General features: G+C 37.7%; 1 protein-coding gene across 2 annotated transcripts in view; it reads left to right on the top strand.

Moving 5' to 3' along the window:
• LOC137423636 (interferon-induced GTP-binding protein Mx-like) overlaps positions 1-21276 on the top strand; it is an 89870-nt gene that overhangs the window by 52345 nt on the left and 16249 nt on the right. For both annotated transcript variants that reach the window (XM_078773954.1, XM_078773955.1), the window contains exon 10: positions 18492-18650. In XM_078773954.1, the coding sequence (XP_078630080.1) occupies positions 18492-18650 (159 nt within the window). The remainder of the gene's footprint in view (positions 1-18491; positions 18651-21276) is intronic.

Raw genomic sequence — 21276 nt, 5'->3', positions numbered from 1 at the left:
GTCACCTTAATCTGGTCCTGAAAATGTTTAACCGACCTACTCACCTCTTCCTTCAGGCTCTCTTGAACCCGACCAACCTCCTTCTTGATGGTATTGTCCCAGATCTCCAGTCGCTCCTGCATAAAATCACTCACCCTTTCATTATCCATTAGTGGCCCCCACAGGCCTTTCTCAATTAACCCTTGCTCCTGCTCTTTTATGCGGGTTTCCAACCCCCTCACCTCCTCGGCCAATTTGCCCCCCTGCCGGTTGAGCAGTCCCCATTCCTCACTCTGCTGTAGCATTCTGGCATCCACCCGGCCCCGATAGCCTTCCAGGTCCCCATTTGCTTTATCAATTCGAGCATTTGTGGCACCAATCTGACCCTCCAACTTTTCCCCCATTTGGACAGCCTGCGTCACGCCCTCCTCTATTTTTGACATTAATTCTTCCCGGTTCAATTCAATTTCCACCCCTATGGCTTTTTCCATCTCCCCCATTTGAGTTTCTACTTTACCCTCAAATTTTCCCAGTCTGTCCGTAATTTGGTTTTGCACTCTCCCTTCTATGCCATCGATTCGTTCCCCCAGCTGCTGTGCCATTTCCCCAATTTTTTCTTCCAATTGTTCATTCCTTTCCTTTATTTCATTCCTCCATTCCTTCCCCTGGGACTCCATTTTATTTTCCATCCCTCTTTTCATTTGTCCCATCTCATTACTCATTTTATTTTCCAGCCCATCAATTTTATTTTTCAATTCCCGACTGGCTCGCTCACTGTTCTTTTCCATCCCTTCAATTTGTTCCTCCAATCGATCACTCATTCCCTTCATTCCTTCCCTACATTCCTTACTCATTTTATTTTCCAGCCCGTCAATTTTATTTTTCAACCCACTTTTCATTTCTTCCATTTTTCGAAGCAATTGACCCAACATCTGGTCGGTTGTCGGGGCCGTTCCTACTACTCCCGACTCCCCGGTGGGGGAGGGGGATAAGTTGGTGCTCGGGACGAGGGAGGTTCCAAGGCTCACCTCTGCATCTAATTCCCCTATTTCCGGCTCACTCCCGACGCTGACGGAGGCCTCGCTGCGCACCTCCATTTCGTCGACCTCCGACATCCGCCTTCCGGAAGATTGTTTCCCGCGCGCGTATTTATTTTAATAATTCCTGAAACAATTTAAATTTGACGAAGACACGATATCGCGCTCCGTTTGCCCGATTGATTATTAAATTTCTCCGCCTCGACTATAAAAATTTTGCGTTCGAACGTCGGGCGCAATGTACGCCCGACCGTGTCGATGTCTCCCCGCGGACAAAAAAATTTGTCCGACCGTGTCGATGTCTCGCCGCGGACAAAAAAATTTGTCCGACGGGTTCAAATCCCACTCCTGACACCACTTGTCGCGTAACCGTGATTAACACCACAGTTACGGATGACCGATTTGCGAGACTTTAACTCCCGAGGCGAACACTCAATGGCGGACTCAAGTTCAACACCAACGCGCGGAATGGCGGGGCGCAGCGAAGGCTCCGCAACCTTATCTATTAAAATCAAACACCCAGGAAAACTGCGTTCAGATATTATGTACAAAAAGTAATATAAGGGTTTATTAGGAAAAGTAAAGCCAGTGAAAAAGCCCGCCGGTAAATCTAATAATTCTAATAAACCTAAATCGGGACGTCCCCACACGACTGACAGCAAACACAAACGAGGGAGATTAATCACGAAAATAACACGTCCCGTCGTTCAAAATATACGCGGAGATCGGGCTTATCTGTCTTTGTCGTCTTGTATTGTTGGTGTCCAGCACCGCTCCTTCCGGCCCGATCGCACACCACGAGGCCCCTCGCTCCAAGCACCACGCGTCCGACGCAGGCCAGCGGCTCCACTTGACCAGGGACAGGAAGGACTCCTTTCAACTCCACTCGACTCGACGACGCGGGAGTGCTGGCAGCCAAGTGCCAACGAACTGCTCAGTGCCAACTGGGTGTGCTCTCGTGTGTCTCCTGCGACTCCCTACAACCCGAACTGCACTCGAACTGCGACTGGAATGGCGTGTCCTCTCCAACTCTCCACCACCGCTCAACTCTCTGGTGCCTGCCTGCGTCTGCCAGTGCCTGCCACGAACTCAACTCAACTCCTGAAATGGCGTCCGCTCAGAGAGACTCAACTGGCGAACTCGTGAACTCTTCTCCAAAAAATGGCGTCCGACCGTCGCCTATATTGGTGGCCGATGACGTCACATTGCGCACTCCTCAGCCAATCAAAGCCTCCCGCGACTCCTGACATCTCCCCCGTTACGCGACCCTGCGGTCCTGGCATAACACGTGCCGGCCAGGTTTGTAGGCCTTTGGAGGTGTACACGGTGGCGGCCAATTGTGGTGGTGTTTTTGACCTGGTTTCCTGTCAATTTAATACGAAGTCCTTGTCAGGGAAAGGGGATTATTTAATGTTGCGCTAAGGACCTAACTAATGTTTATGTGGTTTGCAGTGCCATAATGGACAAAGGTTTGACTACTAGGTGAGACTCACAGGGGCGTTACCTTTAATCCCTCACTATTTAACACTCGAATCTCCAGGTAGATCCACACTCATACATCTTACCCCGACAACCGCCTGAACATCAATAACTTATTACATGTAGAGTCCCTGTCACGACAGCCGAATACCTACCTATTCAGATCTACCTAGCTCTAGATGTTGCATTACCAAATTCATAACAATATGATAAGTTCTGAAGGATATTTAGAATTTCCAGACTCTCCATATGATAAATTAGAGAATTGTCCGGCTTGTGATAGAATAGGGCTTAATAATGAGGGTTCATATAAACAATGTATTTTCTGTGATTTAATTTTAATTAATGATAATTAAAAATATATATAACTCTTTTAAATTAGAATAAAAAATGAATTACTTTACAAGATTAATAAGAGAGATGAATGTTAAATATTGTGATGATAATACACCATTTCTTTCAAGGGAAGAGACTATTTGTATTGAGGAAATGTACAAGCGTTTAATGATATTTATTATTCAAAATAATTTTCAAGGAAATGTTAATACAAGATACTATATAAATAAAATAATGAATTATTTTGAAATTAAACCCGAACTCAGGATAAAATATAGAGTTTCTAAAATAGCTCAAAAAAAGTTAGATGACTTGTTTTCCAAATATATAAATGAATGATTTTTTACCCGTTTGGGAAAATAAGATAAAATTTAATAACCATAAAAACATTCCAAATTCATTGAGATGTCTAATAGTTGGTTCAAGCGGATGTGGAAAACCCTGTTTGCTTTGAAAGATGCTCCTTACCCCCAACTTTTTAGATTATGATAATTTAATAATTTTTACGAAGTCAAGTTTTCAACCCGAGTATCAACTACTATCACAAGGTTTTAATGCGGGTCTTAAAAAGGAAGACATTATCGGTTTATTTAAACTTCAAAACAAACTAAATGATTACAACATTGAGGATATAATACAACTATTTTGTGATACACAGAAATCAAAATCAAAACCCATAACTTGTATTCTCAGTGATAATACGGATGATATACCTTCACCTCAAGATTTAGATAAATCAAAAAAGAACCTCGTTATCTTTGATGATTGTGTTAATGAGAGAAACCAAACAGTAATGGATAGCTACTATACAAGAGGGAGACATTCTTCTTGTAATTGTATTTATCTTAGTCAGTCATATTTTCAACTCCCTCGGCGCTCAATAAGAAACAATGCCAATACTTTTATTTTATTTAAGTTAAATTCAATAGATGTAAATAATTTTTGGAGAGATAATTGCTCTACGTTATGTAATAAAAAAGAATTTGAAAATTATATGAAACACACGATTGGAAAATATAAATATATTGTTGTGAAACAAGATGAGATACTCACTGATATTTTACACACATAAATGACAACTATTATTATTAATATTGTGGGTAAATCTGCTTCAGGAAAGAACTTTCATAAATCAAAACTCTTGAATAGTAAAAATGAAAAGATTGTAAGTTTTTTGAAAAAACACCCTATGATTCGTTTTGTAAGTACTACAACCAGAGCAATGCGACCAGGAGAAGTAGAAGGGAAAGATTATTACTACATTTCAATGGAGAAACATATGCGATTGAGGAACGAAGGTCAAATATTTGAGGAGGTCTCTCTTGGTTCTACAAAATATTCACATTGTAAGAGTGAGTTAAATAAAGTAAAATCTAACGGTGTTGGGATTTTAGAAACGAATCCTGAAGGAATGAGACAAATTATTAAACATTTGTGTGGTGATGGAGTTAAGATTTTATCATTCGGTTTTGATATCAATGAGGAGACTCAACGCAAACGTATGAAAAGCAGAGATACAAGTATTAGTGAAGAAGAAATAACAACTCGTATTAATACCAATAAAGAATTTGATGAAATATTTAAAGAAAAGGATTTATTTCAACACATTTACTAAAATGACAAAGAAAAGGAAAATTTTCCCATTGACCTTTACAATTCATTAAATGATATTTTTCAATAAATAAATACAGAAGATGAATACCGAAGAAAGAGCAAGAAAGTTTAAAGAACATTGGTTTCAAGAGTTGGTTTCAAAAGTTGTAAAGCAACAGGAAGAGATAAAGAAGAAACGGAGACAGAAACTAACTGGTGAAGAAGCCTTTGAAAGAAAACAAGAGAAATTTTTTAAACCACTTTTGAAAACTCAACACTCACCTACAGTTCCCACAGTAGAATTTACTCCAAAAAAACTTCAAATGCTCAAAGATTTTAGTCAAATGACGGCGCAAGAACTTGGAGAATTAGAATATGATGATGAAGGATTATTTCGGAAACTTGAGGAGGTAAATCAACCACCTAATTATGTTGTGGAAGCTCTTCAAAACAATGAATATTCGGTGGGTTCAAAAACCAGAGCAGGTCTCATTCCAACAGAAGAACCAGCACAGTTCCATCTTGTGAAAGAAAAGTTATTGATATTTAATGATAAATTAGTGTTCTTAAGTTCTGCTCAACCAAATGTTGAATTAACTCCAAGATTAATGTTTCTTCTAACAAACTCCGGATTCAGCGGTTCAAAATATTTTGATGAACCACTTGATATGGAAAATGCGGAAGATAGGGTATATATTGATTTACTAAACTCACTTGATTATGGAGTTTCTGTTGCCGGTAAAAGTAAGAAAAATGAGAAGGAGAAACATATTATTGATGCTTTAAGTAAGCTTGGTTCGGGTGTTAGCTTTCTTCCAAATGACCCATCACAATTAGTTAATAGGTTATTATTGTTGTTAGGTAGTAAGAAGGCTGGAAACAACAATTGTTTTAATGAAGCATCCGCCATTTTAGATCAGTTGATGAATATGAAAATAATTAATAAATGTCAATACAAAGATATTTTATTAGATATTAAATAAGATGAGAAGCACAATTCTTAGTTTTAATTTCACAACGAGTGATTACACAGCTTCATTCCCTTACCCACTACAACTTGACCCCACAAAAGAATATGAGGCTTCTTTGTTGTCAATGGAGACTTACAATACACTTTTTAATATCACAGAGAAAAACAACAAGTTTAGTTATAATCCAGGAAGTGGGTACAAAACTATAACAGTTTCACCCGGAGCTTACGAGATTTCTCAAATATCTTCTGAAGTCTCTCGCCTTATGAAAGAAAAAGGTGATGAACCAAAAAATATGGTAATAGATATTCAAAAACACACTTCAAAATCAACTATTAAACTTAAAAATAATTATAAAGTTGATTTCACCATTGAAAATTCGTTCCGAGAGCTATTGGGTTTCTCTTCAAAAAAGATTGAAACTAACGGGACGATTTACAGTGATAATGTCATTCAAATATCCTCCGGTATAAATTCAGTATTAATTCATTGCGATTTGATTGATGGTGCTTATAACGATGGAATAAGAACAAATACAATATTTTCATTCAGTGCATACTCAACCCCGATTGGTTATAAATTTAATATGGAACCAAAAAATCTTGTCTATTTACCTGTGTCAGGTAAAACCATATACAGAGTAAATTTTAGGATAACCGACCAAGATAATCGAATTATTTCTTTCAATGATGAAATTATATCCATCAGAATACTTTTTCAATAAATATATAATGGTTATTGTGAGAAAACACGAGTTGGGAAAATATAAAATAATTACAGGGGATGGGATGTTCCTTTCACCATACCATAAGGGTGAAGGTATGTTTCTTGGTCGAGGATACTATAAACCAAAGAGACAACGGGGTGTGGGACATCAATTTAGAAATAAAGGAGATGGGATAATTGATACTCTAATGGGTATTGGTTCAACCATTCTTAAACATAAAGACCTAATTGGTTCAACTGCTTCTGTCATGGGAAATGTAGCGGGTGCTATAAAGAGTATAAAAGATGCTCAAAAGGAGTCTCATAAATTACAAGCAATCAAAGAAATTAAAAAAGGTAAAACTCAACTATCTTCACAAGAACGGCAAAAAATCATTAAAATACTCGGGTCTGGGTTTCAACGATTTTAATGCTATATAAATACAAGTATGGAAGCGATTGATAGTATCTATGATTTGGATGATACGATTATCATTTCAAACTCCACTAAAAAGGAAGACTATTTTAAGGTAAATGCTATAACAGGAACAGACTGGAATTCAAACGGAACAAAAAGTTTTGAAATAAATAATCAACAAACTTACTTGAATATAGCTGATAGTTTCTTGTTGTGTAAATTTAAATTCACTAAGGCTGCGAATAATACTAATGCTACACTCGTAAATGATTTCTTCTGGAAAATGTTTGATAGTGTTCGCCTGTATATTGGAACACAAGAGGTTGAAGCGGTTGATTATGTCTCTGCTACATCTGAAATGATGAAATTTACACTATATTCGTTTAGTGATAGAATGGGTAAGGGAGCTGTTGAAGGTTTTATTCCTGATATGTCAACGGGTACAAACACAGACCCTGGTTATAGTCAAAGGAAGGCAATGTATAATGATGACACAAAACCAGAGAATAGCTTTACTGTAGCAGTACCTCTGAAAGGTATATTTGGATTTTGTGATTATGATAAAGTTTTGTATGGTCTTAAAATTAGATTTCAACTACAAAGGAATGATAATGTAAATAGGTTGCTTTTTGGGGTTGAAAATGCTTTTGGAGACAACAATAAATTTGTTATTAATGATTTGTGTTGGTATATCAGTGAATATACTCCTAATCTTAAACGGAAGAGATGTTAAATAGAAGACTTAACTCAAAGACCCCTCTAAATGTATCATACCTTAAAAGAAGATGTCAACATGTTAAACTGGAACACACTACCTACACTTGGAATTTAGGTGTTCTTCAAGGAAAGCCCCGATACCTCTGGCTCATTTAAAAAAAACCAGATGGGGAGGACGGTACTAATAAGAATAATGCGCTGTGTGATAATGCTAAGGTGAAACAACTTCGGGTTTCTCTTGATGGAACATTTTATCCGCGAGATAGATTGGAAATTGATTGGGAAAAAAATGATTATGCGGAAGCCTACAAGTCTTACCAAAAGGTGTGTGAAAGTAATGGTAATAATAACCCTATTTTGGATATGGTTGCGTTTCAAAAACTTTATACAATCTACACAATTGACCTGAGTTCTCAAAAGGAAACTATAAAGTCTAATAGAGTGGATACTTCTCTATACGTTGAAAGAGGAGAGAATGAAGAAGTTGATGCTTATTGTTTGCTTTTGGAGGAAACAGAATTACAGATTAATACAGATAATGGTGTTATGATTAATATCACATAGGTTTTTTCTCATAAATAAATGGTAGGGGTATATGTTAATCAAATCAATCTTAATAAATTAACATCTTGTATTCAAAATCAAAAGCCTTGTATTATTAATGTTAATACAATTCAAAGAAAAGGAGCTGTAAGAATTGATGTTTTACTCACACGCACACAAGTAAAAACACTAAATGATACTGGTTCACTTAAAATTAAAATGACAAAACCTATGTTAAAGAAATATTCAATAGACGAGTCAAGAGGAGGATTTCTCCCGTTTCTAATTCCTTTATTTGCTGGTTTAAGTGCGGCGGGAGCATTGACTGGTGGTATTTCAGCAGCGGTAAAAACTGCTAACGAAAGGAAGGCACAACTAAAAGCTCAAAAAGAATTGGAAAGACATAACAAGGAGTTGGAGAATCAAATTAGTGGAAGTGGTGTAATTGTAGATTTTGCTCAAAAACTTGAAAGTCTACCTGATAAAGCTAGATTGTTGGTTGGAGATATGCTTTCCTCTATCGCTCAAGCGGGTGTTAAACTAACTAAACGGGGTAATGGATTGTATCTTTCTCATAAATAAATGGATAAATGGTTTAAACAATTTGGAAAGAATACAACGTCAAATATACAACTAGCTAAGTATTGTAAAACACTAAAAATTGATAATGTGGTTATTTGTATGAGAGATGAATTAATACATATAAATAAGAATACAAAGAATATTATTATGAATTTAGACACACAGAATGATTCTCATTGGGTTTGTATTCATAATAGTCAGGATAAATATTATTTTGATAGTTATGGTATGCCACCACCTGTTGAAGTAATACAATTCTTACAGAATGGTGTTTATCAAACATTTCAAGTTCAAGAAATTAATTCTAAATGTTGTGGTCAATTATGTTTATATGTATTATTTCAACTCAACAATAATGAAAATTTTTATGATATCATTTTTAATCTAATATAAATGACTTATGTTGGAAAAGATGGTTCTATCTTTGGAAAATCCTCTCAGGATATTGATTTATCAAATTATTATACAAAGGCACAGGCTGAACGACAAAAATATACTACAAGTAAAAATATTAATATGAAGAATACTTATAAATTAATCAATTGTCCAAACCCTACAGATGCGAATGACTTAATTAGATTTAGTGATTTATCACAATATATATATTTAAAGAAAACAGCACGTTTTGTTAAACAAGTAAAATTTACAACCACAACACCTGGTTATACTGACCATACACCTTTCCTCATTGAATTTAACTACCTGCTTACAATTGAATTTTATAAAGAAGGACATATAGTTAATATGTGCATTAATAAATGGGGGTATGATATGCCTGATTTAGGGTATAATTGGTCTTTTTCAATAAACATAGAAGACCTACATGATTTTAATCAGTCTCGTAAAGAAGAATATTATCCACTTGGTGAGGATAAGGATTTATGTGGAAGTACAATTAATAAACAACAAATACATGATTTTAAGAAAAGAAAAATATATGATAGTATAGCGATGGTTAGCATGACAAAGAAGGAAGGTCATGAGATAAGGATAGAAAGCCGAGGAATACAAACCGATTTGGTAGTGGGAAGATGGGGTGGTATTACCTGTCATAATATTAATCTCACATATATTTCTGATACATAAATGGCAGGAAGAAGACTACAAGAGAATTATAATTTTTGTATTCAAGGATACCTACAAGAAAAGGGTGCTCGGTATTACATACCTTATGATTTGGAACATATACATGGGAATTTTGTCATAAAAAACTGGCCTTATACTGATATTGCTAAACCCACAAATAGAGACTTGTTTAAAATATTAAATAAAAATGAACTTCTCAAAGTTATGAAATATAAAACTCTTTTAGAAATCATCAACAAATCTTATTGGTATCCTATTATGAGAAAACTAATTATAGATACAAGAACATCTCAAAATCCAGATGAGTATATGTATAATATTCTTTGGGGCTCAAACTCAAGGGTAGCAAGGGATGAGGAAGGAGTTGAAGAAGAGAAGGAGGAAAGAGAGAAAAAGGAGAAGGAGGAGAGGGAGAAAAAGGAGAAGGAGGAGAGGGAGAAAAAGGAGAAGGAGGAAAGGGAGAAAAAGGAGAAGGAGGAGAGGGAGAAGGAGGAGAGGGAGAAAAAGGAGAAGGAGGAGAGGGAGAAAAAGGAGAAGGAGGAAAAATATAAAAAGATGGAAATCAGTGAGATTCGTAAAAGATTGAGTGTATTACAGCAAATAAATCAATCTCAACGCACCGAAGAGAAAAATAAAGAATTAACGACTCTTACTAAGATAATGATTTTAAAAATGGTTGAGATGAGTTCAGCGAGGAGATTTACATGAAGAAGACAAAGATTATGTGGTTGATGATGCTATTGACTTCATTTATTTACAAATAAAACTAACTGGAGGAGAGAGTGAAGGCATTCCTTAGGATTCTTTATGTTTTAAAAATAAAGATTGAAATGTATATGTTAAAAACCAAAAAGGTTTTGATACTCTGTCGGACTTTTTCTGATAAATAAATATGAGTTATTGTCTCAAATGTAAAAAGAAAACTAAATCTAAAAATATCTCTTATGTTAAAGCTAAAAATAATAAAGTTTATCAAAAAGGAATATGTCAAGTGTGTGGCTCTAAAAAGTGTCAATTCATCTCTCCTAAAAGTGGAGGAGACATACAAAAGTTTCTGTCAGGAAGTAAATTTACAACAACTGGAATTCCTGGGGAACTACATCTACCTGGATATTCTTTCTGTGGTCCAGGAACAAACTTGGATAAAAGATTAGATGAGGCTGACAATCCTAAACCTTGGTCTAAACCTATAAATAGGGTTGATGAAGTGTGTATGAAACATGATATTGCTTATGGAAATACCACTACATTGGATGAAAAACATGAAGCAGACAGAGAAATGTTGTATAATTTGTCTTTGATACAAAATCCTACATTGAGAGAGAAAGTTGATAGGTTTATTGTAAAAAAAAATGATAAGTGCTAAATTGAAACTTGGTCTTGGTTATTCCTCAAAAAACTATTATAGTCAGAGAGCCTACTACACTCTATTTCAACCCATAGCATACAAAAGGTTTGACCCCCTAGAGTTGTTGGGGGTATCAAGCTGAGTAAAAAAAAGTATGTAAGATTGACCCCCCCTGCTGGAACTAGTCACCAGACCCCCCTAAAATGACCCCAATAATGGGTTATTTCAACCCATCTCATACATGGACCAAATTTGGTTACAATATAGTGTCATGTCAGGACATTACAAAAATGTCAAATCTAACAACTTACCCTGCTGGAAAGGTGATGTTAGACCCCCCGCAAAGTACCCCCCAAAATGGGTTATTTCAACCCATCTCATACATGGACCAAATTTGGTCACAATATAGTGTCATGTTAGGACATTACAAAAACATCAAATCTAACAACTTACCCTGCTGGAAAGGTGATGTTAGACCCCCCGCAAAGTGCCCCCCCCTAAAAACGGGTTATTTCAACCCATCTCATACATGGACCAAATTTGGTCACAATATAGTGTCATGTCAGGACATTGCAAAAACATCAAATCTAACAACTTACCCTGCTGGGTAGGTGATGTTAGACCCCCCCCCCCGGCCCCAAAGTACCCCTGTTTCAAGCCATCGTTTACATGAACCAACTTCGGTCACAATCATGTCATCAGGATATTACAAATTATCAAATGTAACAACTTAACAGCTTAAGACATGTCTGTACATTGACATACATCATCATTTAATGCCCCTAGTTTAGTAAAAGTATGCAAATGACCTTGCTAGGCCCTCCTTGGTAATATTTTTTGTAAACTACGGAAGCCAATAGAGGACAACCAATAAAATATTGTTGATGCACTTATAATAGCATGACATGATCAAATATAATATAATAATAGAAGCCTGAATGAAACCAATCAGAGATGATTGACTTGTAGGCATACTATCCTAAATTTCATGAGCATTATATGGTCAAATAGCAAATACATTTTGTATTTAACTTTCACAGATACTGAACGAGCCCCTCCTTGAGGAACTGCATATTCTAGATTTTCCAGTTTTTAAGCAACATGCTTTCATATAGTAAGTATGGAAACTTAATCTGAAGTACCCAAACCAAAACTTAATCTAACCCAATTTTATGTACCAAAATGGAACATAACTTTTGCGTAAATTTCATATTACACATTTGTAATGTAACATTGGCATTTTACAGAGTTTGGTATTCTTTTACACAAAATAATGTAAAGAAAGTTATGTTTTCTTTCATTTCTCATTATTTTGTAAAAGTATAACATAGGCCTAATAGTATGTACAATAATAGAGCATAACTTTTGTGTAAACTTGTCATATTCACATTTATTATGTAATCAAGGGAGTTTACTAAAGTTTTTTTGTTACAAAACGTGTTGTGAATATTGTAAAATACATAAATATTAAGTAAAGGCCGATTTTCTTTTACTGAACTAATTATGTTAGAGTCGCCATTCCCGTCGCCATTTTTTTTCGGTGAACGCGAAGCGGTGAGAAGCTGTCATAAATGTCTGCCGATTTTGCATGGTTTGAAGGTAATTATACATTCTCTTTTGCAATTATTATGACTCACATACACTGTAGAATGCTGTGATTATTTCAAATTTGCCGACACGATGATAATTAAAGCAAAAATCAAGTAGGATTCATGTCACACAGTCGTTAAGTCAGGATCCTCAGATTGAACTGCACTACGGTAACATTGGCAGATATTTATGACAGCATCTCACCGCTTCGTGTGCACCGGGAATCGCGAATTACATAATTAGTTCAGTAAACAATATATTATTTATTATAGTTTTGGAGTTCTATTTTTACATAATTACTGTGCAAAAAGTTTACATAAGAGATATGTAATTTTTTTTTACATATGAATTATGTAAAACTTAACATAATTAATTAGTAAAATTTTACATATCAGGTCCTATGTAAATGTTTACATAACAGTTTTGGAGTTCTATTTTAACATCAGAAATGTGTAAAATTGTACACAAGCTGTGTAAACATTTCTCTCTGTGTAGCCTTAATAAACTTAATAAACCACGCTGATGATGATGCTGATGACCACACCAATGACCTATTCCTGTATCATTTATTGTTTTAAATGAATTTTAAAACAACGATAAATCATGATGTCTTCCCTAAAATAAGAGCTCTGTTGCTGACAGGAAGTCATGTTTCGTTTATGTTTGAGTCTTGTGATAATAAATAGTAATCCTCATTGACTGATGGTGAGTTTATATATTTGAAGTATCATGTATTTTGTGTGTAGATTGTTTTGAGGAAGGGTCTAACATCACCCACCTTTTCCAGAAGGGTAACGTTAGATTTGTTATATTTGTACATCGTGACCAAATTTGGTTCGTATATGCAATAGGAGATTGCGGGGGGTCTAACATCACCTACCCAGCAGGGTAAGTTGTTAGATTTGATGTTTGTGTAATGTCCTGACATGACACTATATTGTAACCAAATTTGGTCCATGTATGAGATGGGTTGAAATAACCCGTTTTTAGGGGGGGGGGGCACTTTGCAGGGGGTCTAACATCACCTTTCCAGCAGGGTAAGTTGTTAGATTTGATGTTTTTGTAATGTCCTAACATGACACTATATTGTGACCAAATTTGGTCCATGTATGAGATGGGTTGAAATAACCCATTTTGGGGGGTACTTTGCGGGGGGTCTAACATCACCTTTCCAGCAGGGTAAGTTGTTAGATTTGACATTTTTGTAATGTCCTGACATGACACTATATTGTAACCAAATTTGGTCCATGTATGAGATGGGTTGAAATAACCCATTATTGGGGTCATTTTAGGGGGGTCTGGTGACTAGTTCCAGCAGGGGGGGTCAATCTTACATACTTTTTTTTACTCAGCTTGATACCCCCAACAACTCTAGGGGGTCAAACCTTTTGTATGCTATGGGTTGAAATAGAGTGTAGTAGGCTCTCTGACTATTAGGCTCTAATGATGTCATCAAGACTGAGGAGCTTTTGGCTGAAGAATTACACAAACCTATAATCACCAAGTTTAAAAGAAGGAAGGTTTATTCCAAAGACACTGACCACATATGGTCTGCTGATTTAATCGAACGAAATAATGATAAGGGATACAGGTATGCTTTAACCGTTATTGATTTGAGGAGTAGATTTGCCTGGGTTGTTCCGTTGAAAAACAAGAGAGGTAATACTTTAATGTTAGCCTTTAAGCTAATATTTGATAGGGATAAAAGGAAACCAAAGAAGTTATGGACTGATGAGGGAACAGAGTTCTATAACAAAATATTCATGAAATTTCTTAAGGGGGAGGATATTAAATTATACAGCACCTTTAATGAAGGAAAGGCAGTTGTTATTGAGCGTTTTAATCGTACTTTAAAAGAAAAATTATATAAAAAATTCACACAACTCGGTTCTCAACAATGGGTGTATTTAATCCAGAATATTGTTGATAATTACAATAATACAGTTCATTCATCAACAAAATCAAAACCATCAGAAACATTTACAAAATTAAAATATGAAATGGAGATTAATTTGAAAAAACCCAATTTCAAAGTTGGTGATATGGTAAGAATATACAAATGGAAAAGCCATTTTGAAAAAGGTTATACAAAGAGGTGAACTCATGAATTATTTAAAATTGTTGATATAATGGATTCAGTCCCTTGGACTTACAAATTATATGATATGAATGGGGAAGAAATATTAGGGGCATTTTATTCACAAGAATTACAAAAAACAAAGCTGATCATTCATTAAACAACATTTCTATTCACCCCACCCAGATTAGCTAATTTAATTAGTGGTAATAAAAAATAGAATAAAAATAATCATAAGCCGTGCCCACACAGACCCCGCCCACACCGACCCCGCCCACACAGACCCCGCCCACACAGACCACACCCATCATCCCCCACCCCCAGTGCGTCCCCCACCCTTGATCCCCCCTCATCCCACCCCCACCTTCCCCACACACACAAGGGGAGGGGAGGGGTGGGATGGGGGGAATCAAGGGTGGGGGACGCAACTCCCCCCTCCTTTTTCCTTTATTCTCGTTTTGTAATTAATTATTAAATAGTTGTATACAAAGCAATTATATATAAATAATATTGGAAGCATTAGATTCTTTATATTATTAAAACATTTTTCTTCTTCTTCCCAAAACAAATCATCAATATCTTCCCAACATAAGTTGAAGGTAGTTTCAATCATTTCATCAGTTGTCTCCAGACTTTCTTTCTCTTTCTGTTGAAAACAAGAGGGTAGAGAAAATATAATCATACACACATACATACATACACACGTACACATACACAAACACATACACACACTTACAAACACACTTACATACATACATACATACACACACACTTACATACACACATACACACATCCGCACTTACATACACACATACACACATACACACATACACACATACACACATACACACACACACATATACACACACGTACACAAACACACATACACACACATACCTCTAAAAGATCAAGCCTTCTGTCAATGCAGTCGAGGTGAAAATTAAGGATATCACAGGTTGGCAGGAAATAACCACTCCTTTGGAGATCAAAATCGTCCCACTCAAAATCGTGATCATCGATCTCAACAGGTGTTGTATTCTGTTTGAAAAAGAAAGAAAAACATGCACCGCATTATTATCAATTAATTTGTTATTATCAAACGGGAACGGACATTTATTCATTGACAATCAGAGCGAGAATAATGAATTACCAGGGTTTGATGGTGGTTTTGTATGCCTTCATTCCAACCCGTATTCAGTTCGTTGTGAAACTCTTGAGATGGAGGGAGGAGGGAGGAGTTGGATTCTGCCAGGATATTCGCATTGCTGTAAAGAGAAAGGGGTATTAAATCACAAGATGTACAATTAAACACATACAAATTTTAATTAATACAAATATAAATACAAATACAACATACAAATTTAATTTTAAATGAAACTTACCCTGGTGAGTTGGTATCATCTTCAACAGAGTAAAGGCTGGAGTAGTAAGACATGTCGATTCCCAATGATCAAAATTGAATTGAACACGGCTTTTTATAATGTAAAAGTTATTTCGGGATATGTCGACATTTCGAGGAAATTCAGGGTGTGTGTGAAAACAGGAAACGAAACAATGGGATTTCTTGAAAGTTGTCCAAGTTTTACCACAAGTCATTTCTCAAAGTGAGGGATTAATAAAAAAAGGTTTGAGTATGGTAATATATAAAGTTAATGAAAGAATTAAATTATTTCCCACACATAAACAAATATTTGTTGGGTCGTTGTTTGAGTGGGTCAAAGATGATTCACCAGATGATATTAAGAGTAAAAGGTTAAAAGGTCTATAAGGTCAGAAGAATCACAGGTTCACAAGGGTAGAAGGACCATTGTTTAAGTGGTCTAATTAATAAGGATAGCATGTCAAAAGGTTAGAAGGTTCGTAAAGAACAGGGTGAGAGAAATAGAGGTGTTTAGGGGCAATGAGGAGAGTTGAAAATTAACATGTAAGTGAATGGGGATTTGGAGGTTCAATGAAGGATTGGTTCCAAGCTGTTAGTGTTCAGCCTAGTACATCAAGATGGGTTTACCATTCAGCCATAGCTCAATTAAAATATCTTCATTATGTATTAGCCCAAGTAGATTAATTGGCTCATAAGGTCAATAAGCTCATGGTTCAAAAGGTCAAAAGGCTCATAGAGTCTTTTGGATTAATAGGGGTGTTTTCCAAAAGTGGGAAAAGACAGGGGGGTAAACGACATTAGATAGGGATTTCCCATGTTAAATGGAGGTGTCCCAAAAACAACATTTATCATCTACTGGGGAGCCAGCCCAGAGGGGACAGCAGTTACTCCATCGAGCTGTGGATGAAGGCCTTGTCGGTGGATTGGCATTCAGGTGTGCCAAGGAAGAACCATGGTCCATACTTGCGTTTATTTGAAGGATAAAACGCAAGCGATACACAAAAACACCAGCAAGACACTGTGCACAGCCTAGAAAATGATGACTGGATTTTAGATTAACACTGTACAGAGCCCTCCATTCTCACTCCACCACCACAACCTCACTCTTTGTTACCTCATAGCTCACCTTTGCTCATACCCGTAGTAACTCGTACCCGCAGTAACTCATACGGCAGTAACTTGTACCTGTAGTAACGCTGTGTGGAAAACGGGGGTAGGTTAGTTTAGCTTATGTCTGCAGAAACGGTCTACGGCCCCGGAACTTATCTGCTGACCCCAGGAGAGAATATGTTCTCATTCAGGAACCTGGAAACTGACTGGTACTGTAAACTGACTCGATGTTTGCGCTTGCGTGCTTCATCCCTTCCTGCGGACATGCCTGCCAGGCTCGGCTATTGGCTACTCAATGTTCCTGATGGGTGGGTGTTCATGCAGCCACTCAGCACTCCGCCTTCATCAGCACTGTTACCTCCATTACACATTGTCTGAGCCGGCATAATATTTATTTTCCTGGCGGGCCAGGAGATCTACAGGTCTGTGTGCGAAGAGCTAATGAGTCCTGCGCTCACTTATCTCCCATTAATACCTGACCTTGCCTGACAGGAAGGTGCATACAATGTATCGTCTTAGCCATATGCTAATCTCTATCAGTAACAACACTGCATTGCTCTGTGCACATACCAACAGGACAAATTTAACCTAATGTGTCCTTGGTTACAATGAATGAATGAATGATCGTTTTAAGGCCATTTTCCCCGCTAGAGCGGGGCTTAGCCTTGCGGGCCCCATGACAATCATGGTTCCCTGTCTGAGGCAATGTTTTTATGGCCGGATGCCCTTCCTGACGCCAACCCTTGGTCACACTCTTACGATGCGCAGGGATATGGTGTACCTATTCTAAACCGGGTACACACCGGGATCATTCATCCCAGCAAGCTGGTACTCAATTTGCCGACCTCGGAAGGATGACTGGCTGAGTCAACCCCCCTGGCGTTAATTCAGCGATCGACCGGGATTCAAACCCAGGATCCTAGGATCCCAAGCCGGCACCCTAACCGCTAAGTCAACACCAGGCTCAAGGGAACAATATTTCCTACTTGAGCAAACGGACCATGCTATCTTAACAGTTCTAAGTCGGGGTTCATTTCCATCCTTCCTCCCTCCGCCTCCACATACACGTAACAATACTTTAGCACAGTCTGTACAGATTGAAGCAGGTAGACAATGATGTGGTATGTTTCTTTCAATTTCAGTCATCAAAGGTCAAAATTGGGCACAACATTTTGGGTTTTGTTCTGCCAAATCTTTATATTCAAATCAATCCATCAAAGATTTGGCATAGAAATACCTTACCACAGCCCCTTCAAACTAAAGCAGGTAAGCATTAGTGTAGTGTCTTTCTTTTGATTTTTCCTTTTGACATTCATTTCCATTGGTGGGGAGGACACATTTCATTTGCTTGCAAATGACTGCAATTTTACTTAAATTTAAAGTTTCTGCTACAGTAATCATTCCAAATTTTGAGTTTGGAAAGTTTCACATGGCCGGTAAATTCGTAAGAACACTTTTTTATTTCAGTCATTCTTGATGGAAATTGGGTTTTTGGTTCTTGCATCACATCTCCTCCCCTCCTCCTCACCCTCCCCCAGGGAATGATGACCTTTACAACACTGTAAAAAAAATTATGACACAGAAAACAGGTCGAGAGCTACCAGGTTTCATTAGCTACCATGTATTTGAAAACCTGGCCCGACAGCATATTGCAATGCTGCAACATCCAGCTCTGGATATTTTGAAAGAAGTAGCAGGTGAGTTGGCATGGAAATGACTCAGTTTTTACTTACCTGTTTAATCAATTGAGTTTGTTGCAATGAAGATGTTTTTAATTAAGTGACAAAGTGCCACCTCTTGTGTTGAGAATACTTGGAGAAGAAGGCCTCTGATCTGGGAATAGTGAATTGCTTCGAGTTTCCCCAAGTATTTTTACCCCTAGGAAACTGGTGGTAATTGGAAAGATGCTAATTCAAAACTGTCGGCAACACCAAATGGTATAGCTGCCCAACATGCAATCTCTTTTTGGATGTATTGACCACTGAGTGGTTTTCATCCAGGACGATGAATTTTGAAGTCCTGAAATGTTGAGATTTGAACAGTCCTAATAAAAGACCAATGTCAGACCTGATGTATGCCTTGATGGCCTCCGACATTAGTTGGCAGTACAGTGGCCTGCAAAAGTTTTCACATTTTGATTCCCCCTGAGCTTATTTATTCCATAACCACCTTCAGAGGCCATTTTTCCCCGCAAAGCGGGGGTTGGCCTTTTTCGGGCACCGTGGTTGTTGTTGTTTTTTGGTCCCCTTTTTGAAGCAATGTTTTACGGCCGGATGCCCTTCCTGACGCCAACCCTTTTTGTCGCCTTTTACGACAAACAGGGAATTACCAGTGAACTGGTACTCAATTAGCCAACCTCGGAAGGATGACAGGCTGAGTCAACCCCCCTGGCGTTAATTCAGCGATCGAAGGGGATTCGAACCCAGGATCCTAGGATCCCAAGCTGGTACCCTGACCGCTAAGCCAACACCAGGCTAAGCAACACCAGGCAACACCAGGCACCAGGCTAAGCAACACCAGCTTATTTATTCCATGATGCTTTCCAATCAAATTTAATATATAGAGTCTTCACAAACGATTCCAATGTGAAAAAGCTAAAAATACAGATAAAATCTGAATAAGTTTTGATTAACAGAGAAAATCAGATGATTCTCAGTTGCATAAGTATTCAAACCCTTTGCCTAATTGACCCTAAATCACTCCAGGAGCAAATTATTTGTTTGAAAGGTTACAAAATACGTGTAATAGGTTACACCTGTACGTAATCAGTGGTTTAACCTTAAAAATTAAGCTCCCCCACTTATCTAAGGAGTTTTAAGGTGAAACTCACTTGGTCAACCAACAAGGCAATCATCAGCATGTGCATCAATCATCAGCATGAAGACCATGGAGCTTTCCAAAGAAGTCAGACATAAAGTGGTGGAGAAGCACCGTTCAGGAGAAGGTTATAAGAAGATTTCAGAGTCACTCATTATCCCTTTGAGTACGGTGAAATCTATCATTACGAAGTGGAAGACGTATCATACCACCCAGACTCTACCCAGATCAGGTCGCCCATTTCTGTGTTCTAACCCCGGGGATTGTGTTGCCGATGTTCTGCCTCCAATCGGTAACTCGGATCATCCCACTGTTTCTGTTTGTGTCTCCTACTCCTCATTCTCAACTCCAGTGCATCCTTTTCACCGCACTGGTTTTCAGTTTGGGAAAGCTGATTGTGATGGATTCCGTTCATTTCTTGCTGATGTGCCATGGACCTCAGCTTTTAGCCATGGTTCTGATATGGCTGCCGAGGAAATATCCCAATGGGTTTGCACTGGAATGGGCATTTATATTCCCTCACATACCTATCAAGTGAAGGTCCATTCCCATCCATGGTTCACTCCGGCTTGTGCATCAGCAATTGCTCATCGCAACCACTATTCAAGCAGTACCATGTACAAGGGTCTCTGGAGTCCAAATGTCTCTTCCACAAAGCATGTAACCACTGTAAAAGAGTTATTGAGGATGCCAAACAACAATATGCTGCTTCTGTAGCTATAAACATTGCGACTCAGCAGATTGGCTCTCGGGACTTTTGGTGGATTGCCAACAGTGTAAACCACAATAAATCTTTTATACCTACTCTTTTTCATGGACCAGAGGTTGTTACTTCACCTCTGGATAAGGCTAACCTCTTTTTAACGGTGAATTTGTTTCTAATTCAACACCCAATGATATCTGGAGGATACCCTCTTCTTGATTTTCCATTTCGTACAGACTCTGATATTCTTGTTCCAGTTATCACTTCTAAGAAGGTTGCCAGAATTATTCGTACCCTAGATTCCTCAAAAGCGACTGGTCCTGATGGAATCCCTGTGATTGTATTGAAGATGTGTTGTCCCGAACTGTCACCGATTCTTGCCAAGCTATTCAACATGTGCTTGTCTGCTCCAGTGTTACCTTCATCATGGAAAGTGGCTTCTGTTGTCCCTGTTTTTATGGGTGCCGGTGAGCATTCTGAACCAAGTAACTATTGCCCCCATCAGCCTGCTTCCTGCAATAAGTAAGGTATTTGAATGCTTCATCAATGAACAACTTCTCAGCCATCTGGAGGACAATGAACTTCTCACTGACTGCCAGTATGGCTTTCGCTATTCTCGCTCCACTGGTGATCTGCTATCCTTAATTACAGATCATTTTAACAGGGCATTGGAGCTCATGGGTGAAGCTCGATTAGTTGCTTTGGATATTTCAAAAGCCTTGGATAAAGTTTGGCACAGGGGTCTGCTCCACAAGCTTCAGTCATATGGTGTATCTGGAGTGATGCATTCAATCATCTCTGCT

Source organism: Myxine glutinosa, chromosome 3 (assembly GCF_964187855.1).
Source record: "Myxine glutinosa chromosome 3, kmMyxGlut1.1, whole genome shotgun sequence".
In the NCBI taxonomy this organism is placed as follows: Eukaryota; Metazoa; Chordata; class Myxini; order Myxiniformes; family Myxinidae; genus Myxine; species Myxine glutinosa.
The sequence above is the reverse complement of the archived record's forward strand: the minus strand, read 5'-3'. Positions and strand labels throughout refer to the sequence as shown.